This window comes from Pristiophorus japonicus, chromosome 12, assembly GCF_044704955.1.
Source record: "Pristiophorus japonicus isolate sPriJap1 chromosome 12, sPriJap1.hap1, whole genome shotgun sequence".
Classification (NCBI taxonomy): Eukaryota; Metazoa; Chordata; class Chondrichthyes; family Pristiophoridae; genus Pristiophorus; species Pristiophorus japonicus.
In genome coordinates, this window is record NC_091988.1 from 101,990,958 (window position 1) to 102,003,555 (window position 12,598).

The 12,598-nt window shown below is 46.6% G+C and overlaps 1 protein-coding gene across 1 annotated transcript in view; it reads right to left on the reverse strand.

Moving 5' to 3' along the window:
* Positions 1-9,890: 9,890 nt before the first annotated feature.
* The window catches only part of rad54l2 (RAD54 like 2), a 149,787-nt gene continuing 147,079 nt past the window's right edge, over positions 9,891-12,598 (reverse strand). Inside the window, exon 23 of the mRNA XM_070895822.1 lies at positions 9,891-11,164. Within this exon, the coding sequence (XP_070751923.1) occupies positions 10,179-11,164 (986 nt within the window). The 3' untranslated portion in view covers positions 9,891-10,178. The remainder of the gene's footprint in view (positions 11,165-12,598) is intronic.

The window sequence follows — 12,598 nt, forward strand, 5'->3', positions numbered from 1 at the left end:
CCTAGGGGTCCTATGAGGTCGTGTAGTGTGTGTTTTCTGGCGAGCCGGCAGGCTCCTGCAGCAGATCGCAGCTTCACGGATACACGATCTATGGCTCTTCCGGATAATGTACCGAACCGGAAGAGCCGTTATACAGGGGAAGCTGGTTATATGCGAGGAATTAAATACATTTGAATGGGACCGTACGGCTGTCGAGGCAGGAACAGAATAGTCTAAACACAGGGCGCACAGAAGAATGCAGGACAGAAAACTGCTTCAGTTGAGAAGTGTACGGTTTACAAATGGCTTCAACGATGCGAATCAGATCCCATTTGTAAAACTGACAAACATTCGACATTACCAGCACTGTGACAGAGGCTCTGCTATGTGAACTGATCCCTTTTTGTTTACAAGGGTTAAATAACTGGTCTGGGCCTTATCAGTCTGGTCCTATACACTAGTTAAGTTTCATGACTGTCATTTCTGTACTCCTGTATTCGGGCATGTGACTGTACCAGTCTTGGAAGGAGAACTTGCATATGTAACATTTTATCATGTGTCTCAGCAATGCTTCCTATAACTGTACAATGAATTACTGTCGTTATGTAGGCAAACGTGACAGCCAGCTTGTACACAGCAAAATCCCAGAAACAAACAGCTGCAGAATGACTGACTGATTTGTTTTGGTTGAGAGGGGAATGTTGGCCAGGGCACCAGGAGAGCTCTCCTGTTCCTCTTCAGAAGACGTGCCGTGGGTCATTAAACATTTACCTGAACCGGCAGATAGAAGCCCAGATTAATGTCTGATCCTCATAATGGGACCTCCAATAATGCAGCACTCCCTCAGTACTGCACGAATGTCAACCCAGATTATCTGCCCAAGTCCTGGAGTAGCACTTGAAGCCACAGCTCAGGTGAACGCGCTCCCACCTGAGCCTCGCTGACTTAGATGCAATGAATGGCCCCTCCTATTATCCAGATAACCTCTTCCTCTGGTTTCTTTATCTTCCACGTATCCTTTCTCTGCTCCATAATTGACATTCCCCAAACAGTTAAAATCCAGAGGGTGTTGGGAAGCCTGGGAAAGTGGTAAAGATTAAATAAATTACTCAAGCTGCCAGGAACCTCGCCTTAAACATGAACTTCCTGGGCTAACACGACCACTTGTGTAGCTACAAAGTAGACTGGCCCCATGTTTCCTACCGTTTAATCGCAAAGTTGATTGAGCTCACTGCCTTCAAGGTCACCAAGGACTAGAATAAGGAGATTGAGGGAACTGGGGGTTATTAATCCGCTGTTTACAGAAGTCAAGTCTTGTGCCCTGATCAAAAGGATGACTACAGCTGCTCACGCCCTGAAGACACGGGCATATTACATGCGCTGGCACAATACCCTCGGATTTGTTTTCAGGATGTGAGCAACACTGGGGAGGCTCCACCCCCAGTTGACCTGAGGGAATTAAGAGTCGACCACATAGTTATAAGACCGGAGTCACATATAGGCCAGGCCAGGAAGGGGTAGCGAGTTCCATTCTCTGAAGCCGCACCAGTTGGAGTTTTATGACAATTGGCAACTTGCATGGCTATTTTATCTGGTGCCAAGCTCCAAATCACCAGATTTAATTAATTCACTTTCCCCAACTTGCCCTGGTGGGTTTCGAGCACAACCTCTAGATTGTGAGTCCAGTGCCAGAATCACTGCTACTTACTGTACCTCAACTCTGAGCATTTTCCACAGACCCAAGACAGCTGCTTTAGAAGGCAGAAAGTGAAAAACCTGGAACATTCTGGGTAGTTTATGAAGTGATCATGCCCAGTAGCAGATTTTAAGGGCCTGAGACGAACTGCTAATTATACAATTAACAGGAAAAAATTTAATTTGACAAGGCTGTGGTGAATCATTCCCTTCATTTCCACATAGCAGACTCCTCACATAACTCACCAGCTTTAGTGAATGGTTCGCTCTCCCCAATACTGAAAACTGGTGAAGGTTAGAGATGGATTGCATTAATTATGCCAAAATATCAGTTGGCCCATGAAGAACCAATATGGTCAGCTGTGTAAAGGCATTCACCATGGCAAAATGGAAGGTACCGAGAACAAAGTTGGAGCACTGGCTGAGACATTTGGCTTAGTGTTGGAAGAGACTTGGGGCACAAAGCTGTGGATGCTTGGACTGCATCAAGTGATGTCAGCAGATCCGATTTATAAAAAAAAAAGGGTACAGAATAGATTCTGAAGTTTCAAAACAGAGACACCTTTATGGCTCCATATCTAAAAGTTCAGAGCAGACTAAAAGTGCAGTGAGGTACAGAGCCAAACAGATCAGGAAGATCCCAGAGTTGATCCCTGAAAGGTGTTGTTGGCCAAACTCAGCTGGTGTGATGGAGAACACACTTACCCGACTCAGCATACATGGCAGATAAGGGCATGGTAACACTTAGCCATGGCCAACCAACATGCTAACACTCAACGTTCCAAGTTCACACATCAAATATGGCCACCTGCTGTGACTACCTGCCTTCAGGAGAGCAAAGGGAAGAGGGGAAAGATAGCAAGCTCAAAATCCAGAAGGGTGGCATTTATATGGATACACATTGAAGAAGGGCACTCACCTAATTTAGACAGCATGAAGCTAACTAAAGGGATGGGCTCCTATGTCAGCCATTGGCAACTTGGGCTACATTCTAAAGTGCATGGAAGACAAGAGCCACCACTATTGTAGAGTGAAAAATGAGTGAAGTTTGGAAAGTTTCCAACAAGAAACTTCTTGACAAGGTGATGAACAACTTCTGAAACACTAGACCAGGAGCTAAATAATTGTGGTGAAGTCTGCATCTCCGCTTCCCAGAGCATGGGATTGCCGATTACACGCATACTGTACCTGAGGTAAGAGGCTTTAAAAAAGAAACTAGATCAGTATATGAGATAAAAGGGAATAGAAAGAAAAGCTGAAAAGCCGAGATGAGGTAGATGGAATACAAGACGACTCGTTTGGAGTATAAACACTAGCACAGGCTAGTTGGGCCGAATGGCTCGTTTCTGTGCTGTATATTCTATGTAACAACATGCATTTACATAATCGTAATAAAACATCCCAAGGTGTTTCACTGGAACCTTATCAGACAAAATTTGACACCGAGCCACATAAGGAGATATTAGGACAAGTAACCAAAAGCTTGGTCAAAGAGGTAGGTTTTAGGGAGCATCATAAAGAGAAAGAGCAGAGAGGTTAGAAACATAGAAACTAGGTGCAGGAGTAGGCCATACGGCCCTTCGAGCCTGCACCACCATTCAATATGATCATGGCTGATCATGCACTTCAGTACCCCATTCCTGCTTTCTCTCCATACCCCTTGATCTCTTTAGCCGTAAGGGCCACATCTAACTCCCTTTTGAATATATCTAACAAACTGGCCTCAACAACTTTCTGTGGTGGAGAATTTCATAGGCTCACAACTCTCTGAGTGAAGAAGTTTCTCATCTCGGTCCTAAATGGCTTACCCCTTAATCCTTCGACTGTGACCCCTGGTTCTGGACTTTCCCAACATCGGGAACATTCTTCCTGCATCTAACCTGTCCAATCCCGTCAGAATTTTAAATGTTTCTATGAGGTCCCCTCTCATTCTTCTAAATTCCATTGAATATAAGCCTAGTCGATCCAGTCTTTCTTCGTATGTCAGTCCTGTCATCCCGAGCATCTGTCTGGTGAACCTTCGCTGCACTCCCTCAATAGCAAGAATGTCCTTCCTCAGATTAGGAGACCAAAACTCTACACAATATTCAAGGTGTGGCCTCACTAAGGCCCTGTACAACTGTAGTAAGACCTCCCTGCTCCTATACTCAACTCCTCTCGCTATGTTGGACTCCACAGTTGAATTACCTTCTGCCAGCACTCCCTGTCCAGTTTCACAACAGCCACTTGAGTGATATATCAGGAAGATCAGCATTGCCTACGGAACTCTATCCCAATCAGAGGAGGAGGTGCAGGGGTAAAACGATTGATATTTAGAATTTAATAATTAGTCCTATACAGTGTGTAATTACCTGACTAATTGGACTAATTTATACAAGGGCCATGTGAGATCAGTGAGCACAACTCTGATTAATACTTCACTCTGAGATATGTACTGTGGCTTGTGATCAATACAATCAAGGTTTAGGGAGGGATTTGTAGAACTTAGGACCTAGACAGCTGAAGGCACGGCCATCAATGCTGGGGTGAAGGAAATCGGGGAAGTGCAAGAGGCACCGGAGTGTTATGGGACTGGCGGAGATTCATCATATTAATATAGGCAGTCCCTCAAAACGAGGATGATTTGCTTCCACGTCAAAAAAAAGGATGAGTTCACAGGTGTTTCGAATGAAGAACCCGAACTACATGCTGAAGGGTGGAAGATGCCTGTGCGTGGATTTTTTTTAACGTGTGCTGACCATTGCACACCAGCCACCACACGGGCTTGACAGAGCTAGGTCTTGGTCCAGTGGCTATGATTCCCCAAGACAACTGGAAATCTGCTCTGCTGCACGGATCAGTGTGCACACATGGAGGAGATTACAGAGATAGGGAGGGGCGAGGCAGTGGAGGGATTTGAAAACAAGGATGAGAATTTTAAAACCAAGGCATTGCGGAACCAAAAGCCAATGTAGAAGGAGCACAGGGGTGTTGGGTGAACAGGTTTGGGTATGAGTTAGGATACCAGCAGCAGAGTTTTGGATGAGCTCAAGTTTGGGGACCTCTCTGGGACTAACAGGACAGCTTGCAACTCAAGAAGGACAAGGCCAGTTTTCTCCCGACACACATCTCGTGGTTGAAGGGATTCAGTCTCGCCTGGGCAACCCCAGATTATGGTTTAGTCAGTTTTAACTTAGGCCTTTTGCTGCTGCACAGAATTATCAATGGCCTGAGAAACAGATAGCGCAAATTGCTCGTTTATTTTATAGGCACACTATAGAGACTATGCTACAAGCAGAAAACATCTTGACAAATGAGAGAGGTGTTTATCATGAATTTAGCGGCAAAGTACACAAATCTGCTTCAGGAACATTGACACAGACACTTGGGTAAAGGATTTCTCTACTAAAACACAAAAGGAGCTAGTCTTTATTTTTCATTTTACAAAATAAAACAAAACAAGAGGTCCATTAGCAGTTTACAGACTGGTGACATTTAATTACAAAAAAAAGCGTTGTCTTTATTTTCAACAACAAACTGGTTTTCAATTTATTTTCTGTATGGGGGGAGGGGGTGAGAGAGAGAGAGAGAGAGGGGGAATAAACGTGAACAGTTTTGTCTCCTGGAGAGTGGGGGAAATCACAAGGAGAGCCCACCCAGGCCTGCCTGGCGCAGCGACAGGGTCACTTTAATTGTCTGAGGCAGTGGAAGTGATCTTGCCTACTTTGTACCTCACACATGCACGAACAGCAGTTTTCAGAAGGGCGATTAGCAGCACAGCCTCCCTTAATTCCTAGTGGCAACAGTCTCTGGGGCGCGACTGCAATTGCAGTCGCACCCATTTCCACATTTAATGAAGACATCAAACAGATAGGCAGATTCTTGTCCAGTGTACGGCGCTCCAGGGGCAGAAGACTATACACCTGTCTGTGCAGGTGTAACACACACAACCATTTAACAATGAAAGCACTGAACAGAAAAGGACCAAGGGGAAAGGGATACAGGTGGTCACACTGGGGAGTTACCACTCCCTCTCACCCCAACTCACAAAGCAAGTGTGAAGAAATCATGGCGTTCGAACACAATCTCATCTGTGTAACACTCTGTGGCATACAGGATAACGAGCACTTGCATAGCACTGGGCTTAATATATACCACTGTGAATGACTGCCCAACACATGGTCTGTAGGTGGGTTACACAATCCAGAAAGGGAGGTCGACGCCAGCTTTGCAGCAGCAATCATCACTGTGAGATGGAACGTACCCACACAGTTCAAACACAAGTGGGGCTGGGGAAGATCATTTATTTGGTAAATGAGTTTTGTCCCATTGAAAAGATGCCCACAGAATGCAGCTATTACCAAGGATGACTGGAGGAGCACATGGACAGGCGGCCTCCCCATCAATAATACACAAGAGATCACAGACACACTTCCGGAACCAGCAACGGCCCACATCCACACCCACCACCCAAATTCACCTCCCAACCTTCCTTCTTTATTACAATATGCAGGTTATTTGAACTCATCACATAAAAGCGGACATACCTGACCAGAGCAGTGGGGTGAATGTACTAACGGCAGGAGTACAAGGCTTGGTGTGGTCAGAGACTGGACACTCGGCAAGTATTAACAGCAGTGCATGATTGGATGTTCAGTACGCACAAAATATGAAGTTATCCCCACGCTGACAAAAAAAAGCAAATACAGGGGCGAGATTGGGAGCCCGGTATATATCAAACAAATGAATACACGGGCTCCTCACAGACTTCAAAAGGTTTAACATTGAACTCAATGCATTGTTACAATTGCTGCTACAATGGAAGATTGGTCAGAACCATTTCTCCAAGGTTAGCTCGCAGCTTTCACAGCCTCGCACTGTCCCGGCAAACAGAACTTTTCCAAGGCATTATTCAGTTACCAGTTTAAATAAAAAGTTGACCAGGACACGTGAATGACAGGATCACACGATATTTCAGGGCTCCCCACTCTCCTTCACCAACCCTTCCAATGTGCATCTTACAACAACATAGGACATAACAGTTACAGGGATCCTGCAAACAATTTCAAGTCTTTGGAGAGGCGGTAACTTCACCATTACAGGCTGACAGATGGGGTCCCGTCTGGTAGTTTGACAAGTTAATTAAAGCCCCCTTATCTAATCTCGTCTGTGATATTTCCGAACAAAAAAACACTATTTAAAAAAACAAAACTTGCATAGCTAATGTTTCTAAGGCTTCTATCGATTAATAATATTGTCCACCTCATATGGCAACTCCTTCCAAGTAACAGTCTCGGGACTTAAGGAAAACAATTAAAGACAAAGGAAATAAAATGTTGAATTGAAACTAGTCTCAGTACAGGTTGTGGTGACACACCCAGCAGATCCAAACACATTCTGCCTTCTTGGGCTCCTCCTGTTAAATGGATTCCATTTTCTTGTTTTAAAAAATATATATAAATAAAATGCATTCATCTTGAACGTTGTCCCCTGCCCACAGTCAGGAGGAAGGCCTGGGGGGAAATATCTCCATCAGTGGGTTTCACAGAGGCCATTGACCCTGTGAAGAGCTGTAAACTAACCTAGCTGGGAAGGGAATGGAAGGGATGGGGAAATGGGTGGGCAGGGGCAGGAATGGTGTGAGGGGCTGCTCATCTTCACAGTGCTGCATTTCACCGTCTGCGTTAACAGCGCAGCGTGCAAAATGACGAGCTTCAGGAATGATAAGGCAGCACACGTACTTTAAATGAGCAGTCAGCTGCCAGGCTGCACACAATTGAAGGACGTGAACTCTGCAGGGTCACATCAAGCCCAATCCTAGGCACTAGCCTCAGGCCGCACAGCACCGCTCACAAACTCTGAGCAAATGTGCATCGCTGTCAGTGTGCGGTATCAGCACATCGGCCAGCAGCGAAGCATTTGGATTAAATTTTTTCATGGTTGATCCAGGTTAGAACACCTCAAGCTCCAGTCCTAATTGCCAGGCAAGTAATCACCAGCTTGTGCAACACTCAAATGATGCAGCGATGCCTCGAGGGGTCGAATAGTCCTCCAACACTCTCCACCTGGGCTCAAACGGCAACAATGGCCACTCAGGTGAGGTGCTGGAGTGGCACTAGTGCCTGTGATGCTGTACCTTACACCGTGAAGTAGAGCTTATGGGAGAGAGGGGTAATTCTTTTTAAAGAAAGACTTCTAACTGATAGACACTTCAACAAAAAGAACGAGGTGAAAATAAAATAATTCACTGTACTTGGGAGCCAGAGGTGGGCTTTATGGATTGCAGCTGGGCTAAACCAGTGACAGCGGCACCTTGAATAGCCAATTACACATGTTAGAGTAGACTGCACTTCAGAAACAGCATCACAGTAGAACTCCCCCACCATTATCTCCAGGAAATGGCTAACTCAAGTGGCACTTACACCCCTAAGAAGTATAAACGCTAGCATTCTGGCTGAAACTAGCAAGACATGCACTCTGACTGCTGCCGTGAATGCAGCAAACAACAGCTTATATCAGAGCAGTGACCCTGTGATCGATTGCATTAGGTCACCTGGAGCCACCAATCGAAGGAATCATAGATGCCTCATCACATTTAACTCTAATTTTAAAACTACAGAAAACATCTTAAAATTCACAAAATCTTTACATGAATCACCAAACCCTTCCAGGGTATGAATGGGCCAAAGAATGGGCCAACAGATTGGTGGCCAGGCCATTCCAACATGGCCACTCACTTGCTGTGTCTTATTCAGCCCAAGGAGCCAGAATCTTTTTGATCTGTCTGTAGTTGGTCCAAATGTCAGCTGAACTTTGGTCAGAATTATCATCCCCTTCTCCTTTTCCCCTCCAAAAAAATCCATCCTGTAGTTATGCTTGTGATAATAAATACCCAAGTTCATAAATAAGTTAAAAGTGGAATTTACTTCCAAGAGAAAAAAATCAGAAATAACGCTGGCTTTAAATTTTAAAGCAAACTGGCTTATTTTAAACCTTCTATAAGTTGTCTTGTTTAATACTTCTGTATCTCAGGAACTGTCTGAGCTTTACCTGAATGAAGCAATTCCCTATAGACTTCCAGCTGAGTCACAGTTCATATCTTCTGACAGCTGTGTGATTTGACCATTGCAATGCGCTGGTACAGAGGATAATAAAGCAAAATATTCTGCATAAAACATCAACCGTAGTACTTTAAACACAGGAAACTTTCCCCTCACCTTCGCTGCAGCCAGGGAAGAACTTTGCCAAACACCCAACAGACCACGTAAACCCATCCCGAGGAAAGGACAGAGCAACTAAAAGGCATCTCTGATTTTCATGTGAAACATTTCTGTGAGGAGAGAGCGCCAGGGTGCGTGGTACTCTGCAGAACTTAAATGAGGAGTTTGCGATCAATCTCCACAGCTGCTTCCCAGTGCCACCCACCTCCCACTATTCGGGGAAAAGCAATAGAATCTTCCACAGCCACTCAGTTTTAGGTGGTGGGAGATGTTGTCACAGAGATGGTCCTGTCAGCTTAATTCCCCTCACCCCATAAATTTTCTCCCTCGTTTGGGTTCCATTCCATGGTCGCCAGCAAGGGACGGGGGTTACAGTCACAGCCCACACTCTCCGGCAGCACTCGGGGTTGGGAATGCGGGACAGGACGGGACGGGACGGGGGGGGGGGGGGGAAGCAGAATTTGTTCTCCTTCCTAATTCACGGAGCAAGGAAAACTTCAGCTTGGGAATGGGAGCCTGAAACCATCTGGTCTGCATGGCATGGCACAGCACTGCCTTGCATGGTGCATTCAGCTACCAGGGCTTAGTTCCCAGTCAGCTTTACAATCCTGCTTCCTCCGAGCAGCCAGAGCTCTCTCTCCCCCTCCCCTCATGCAACTCACTCAAAGCTGTAGCAGTCTCCCCGTCGTATATCCGGTCCAAGACCAGTAAACTTGAGGAAATGATTCTTTCAGCCCCAGCGGAACTCTTCCAACGGGATATATACCGTTGGTTGCACACTCCTGTTACCTGCTCGTTGAAAACATCGAGTCCTGCTTGCTCTGCACACCAGCTGTTATCAAAGCTTTCCAAAACACAAAACAAAAACTACAAACGTGTATCAGTCAAATTTTATGTGACACTGTCCCTTCAAACATTTTTATGCGACGCTGCCCCTTTAAAAAAAAATGACACTGCCTCGTCAAACAATTTTACGTGGCACTGCCTCTTTAAACAAATTTGATCCCACCCCCCCTCCCTCAAACAAGAAACAACTGCACTTCTCTGCTCAACTTAAATCAGATTTTTGTTAAAATTCTTAAACAAAGGCAAAAATTCCCTCCAGGCAAGAAACCAAAAAAAACAGCGGAAAATTTTATTTAAAAAAGATGAAAAAAACCACTTTGCCAATAATTTAAAAAAATGTAAAAAAGGCAACATTTACAATGGTGATCGTTGGCCATAAAATTCGGGTGAGTGACACGTTTTATTGATTTAATTATTTAAAAAGATTTGGATAACAGCCCCGTCCCTTGTGGGTTTTGGTCACCCCGAGTTACTGCTCGTGACCTCGATGACGTCGTCATCCGAGCTGCCGGCGGCGTTCAACCCTGCGGGCGGGTCCATCTGGGGAGCTGTGGTACCAAGGAGCTCAGGAGCTGGGTAGCCGGAAGACGACGATGAAGACGACGGTGCGAAGGCTCTGCTGGCTTGCTCAGCGCCGGCCGGCAGGCTGTTGGTGGTGAGCAGGGGCACCGGGTAAGGGGCAAACATTCGGGGCTCGTTCAGCAGAGACTGGGCGAAGGGGTGGGGCAGGCCGGGTAGCAGGCCCGTGGGCATGGTTGAGGTTGGGTTGAGCATGAAGGGCGCGGCAGCAGCGGTCGCTGAGGTAGGGACGGCGGGGCTAGCAGCGAGACGCGGGTCAGTAGTCATGGGGAACATCAGTCGCGGGTCCCCCAGCAAGCCAGGCAGTGTGTAGTAGGGGTTCCCCGCGCCATACAGGGGGTTTAAGAGGGTCGGACAATTACCGGCCAGCCCAGACATCTCGGGGCTCAGGCCGATGGACGACAGATTGAAGCCGGCGGGGAGGGAGTAGTTCTGCGTCGGCATCGGGTGTCTTTGCTTCCGGGCGTGGTCCTCGAAGGAAGGCGAGGAAGACTTTCGCTTGCCGCCCCTGATGTCCATTGCGAACGCGCCGGAGGTCCAGTCCGCGTAGCAGCTTGCCGTTGGCATGTTCAAGGCAGCGGCGCGGGCCGAGCCCGAGCTGTTGATGCCCAGCAGCTGGTCGGACGGCTGGGCCTGCCTCAGCTTGGCGTGGTCCCCCTGTGCGTTGGTGACGGTCCCTGGCCGGTCGCTGGACTCTCGCGCAGCCGCTGCCTCAGCATACCGCTGCAGCTCGCTTATTATCTCTGGGCTGTCCGGGGAAAGGGGCCGCGCGATCTCCTCCGGGGAAAGGCCCTTCTGCGTCTGATCGGGAGAGGAGGAGCTGTGACCCCCGTGGCCTGTTAAGTTGAGTGCAGCTCCCTGTGAACCTGCAAAGAATTAATAGAAAATAACTTGTTAAAACTACTGGAGGATCAAGCCGATCAGGCTTCAGTGGACAGTGCAGAGCCTCACCTTTAGGTTACATTCCAGACAGGGTAGCCTTTGTAGGCAATCCTTCACTCACCTCTAAAGCTCCAATTTTCCCTCTTTCTCTTTACCACCCCCCCCATTCCTCTGTTGCTCCCCTTCCTGTTGGCCATTAGTCCCACCCCCAGTGCACTGCATTCAAAATACACACATAGCTTTGCCCCACCACATCTACCTCTCGATCCCCCAAGTCCCAGTCTGTGCTCTTCCATCCTCCCACTCTGGGACTCCCCTGCACGTTATCTCAGCTTTATCTGGTGTCCTGGCCAGTATTTATTCCTGAACCAACAGAATCTCTCATCATTTATTTCATTGCTGTTTGTGGGACCTTGCTGTGCGCAAATTGGCTGTAGTTTTTCCTACATTACAAGAGTGACTCCATTTTAAAAGTACTTCATTGACTGTAAAGCATTTTGGGACATCCTGAGGTCGTGAAAGAAGCTATACAAATGCAAGTTCTTTCTCCCTTTTACTCTCTGGAGCTCCCTCTCCCTTATTTCTCTCACACTGAAAAGTCTCCTCAAAATCTGTCTTTTCAATCATGCTTTCACTCATCCCTAGCCTTTACTGACGCTCACTGCATGTCATTCCTGTACGAGGTTCCTCAGCGTGTATTCTATTTTAAAGGAAATTTTAACTTGTCTACTTAATGCCACTACTATGGTCCATGGTCCGTGGCCCTTTCAATTCCTGTTCCAAACATACGCTTCTCTCCTCCTCTTCATTGTATTGAATTCAAATCTCCAGGCCCTAAAAACTGTGGAACTCCTCACCAGCTTTGGCCTTCCTTTCCTCTTAAAATCTACAGGCTTTCAAAAGCTAAGCTTGAGGGGTCACCTGTCCCTTATGATGCGGTTTAAGCTCTAACCTTGGTAGTGCCCAATACTATGGGTTTTGACCCTTCAGTGCAGGTGTTTCAAAAGGAAAACGAATGATCAGATGGCTGTTTGTTGGCATCGTTAAATGCGGACATTTAATTCTGAACTATTCAGTCAGATTTCTCCTCGGAGTATTTAATTACCAACTGAGTTGTACAGATCGAGACCCACCACTCCAAAATAATTCACACACTTCTCTCCCCAGTACCCAATAACGTTTTCTCATCCTTCACGTCACCCCAGGAGCATCACACCATCTCCTGACATGTCCCCTGGCCTCAATCAAATGTTATTCCTGGTTTCCTCTCGGATACTGGCTACTTCTTTATTGGGAAAGGCTTGTCCCAATACAGCAACTGATAGCAAAATCGGGTTCTTCCACATGGAGTTGTGGGGTGGAATTTACCAGTGTCTTGCCGATTATTAAAGGTATTCCTTTCACTGCTCTGCTTGGCA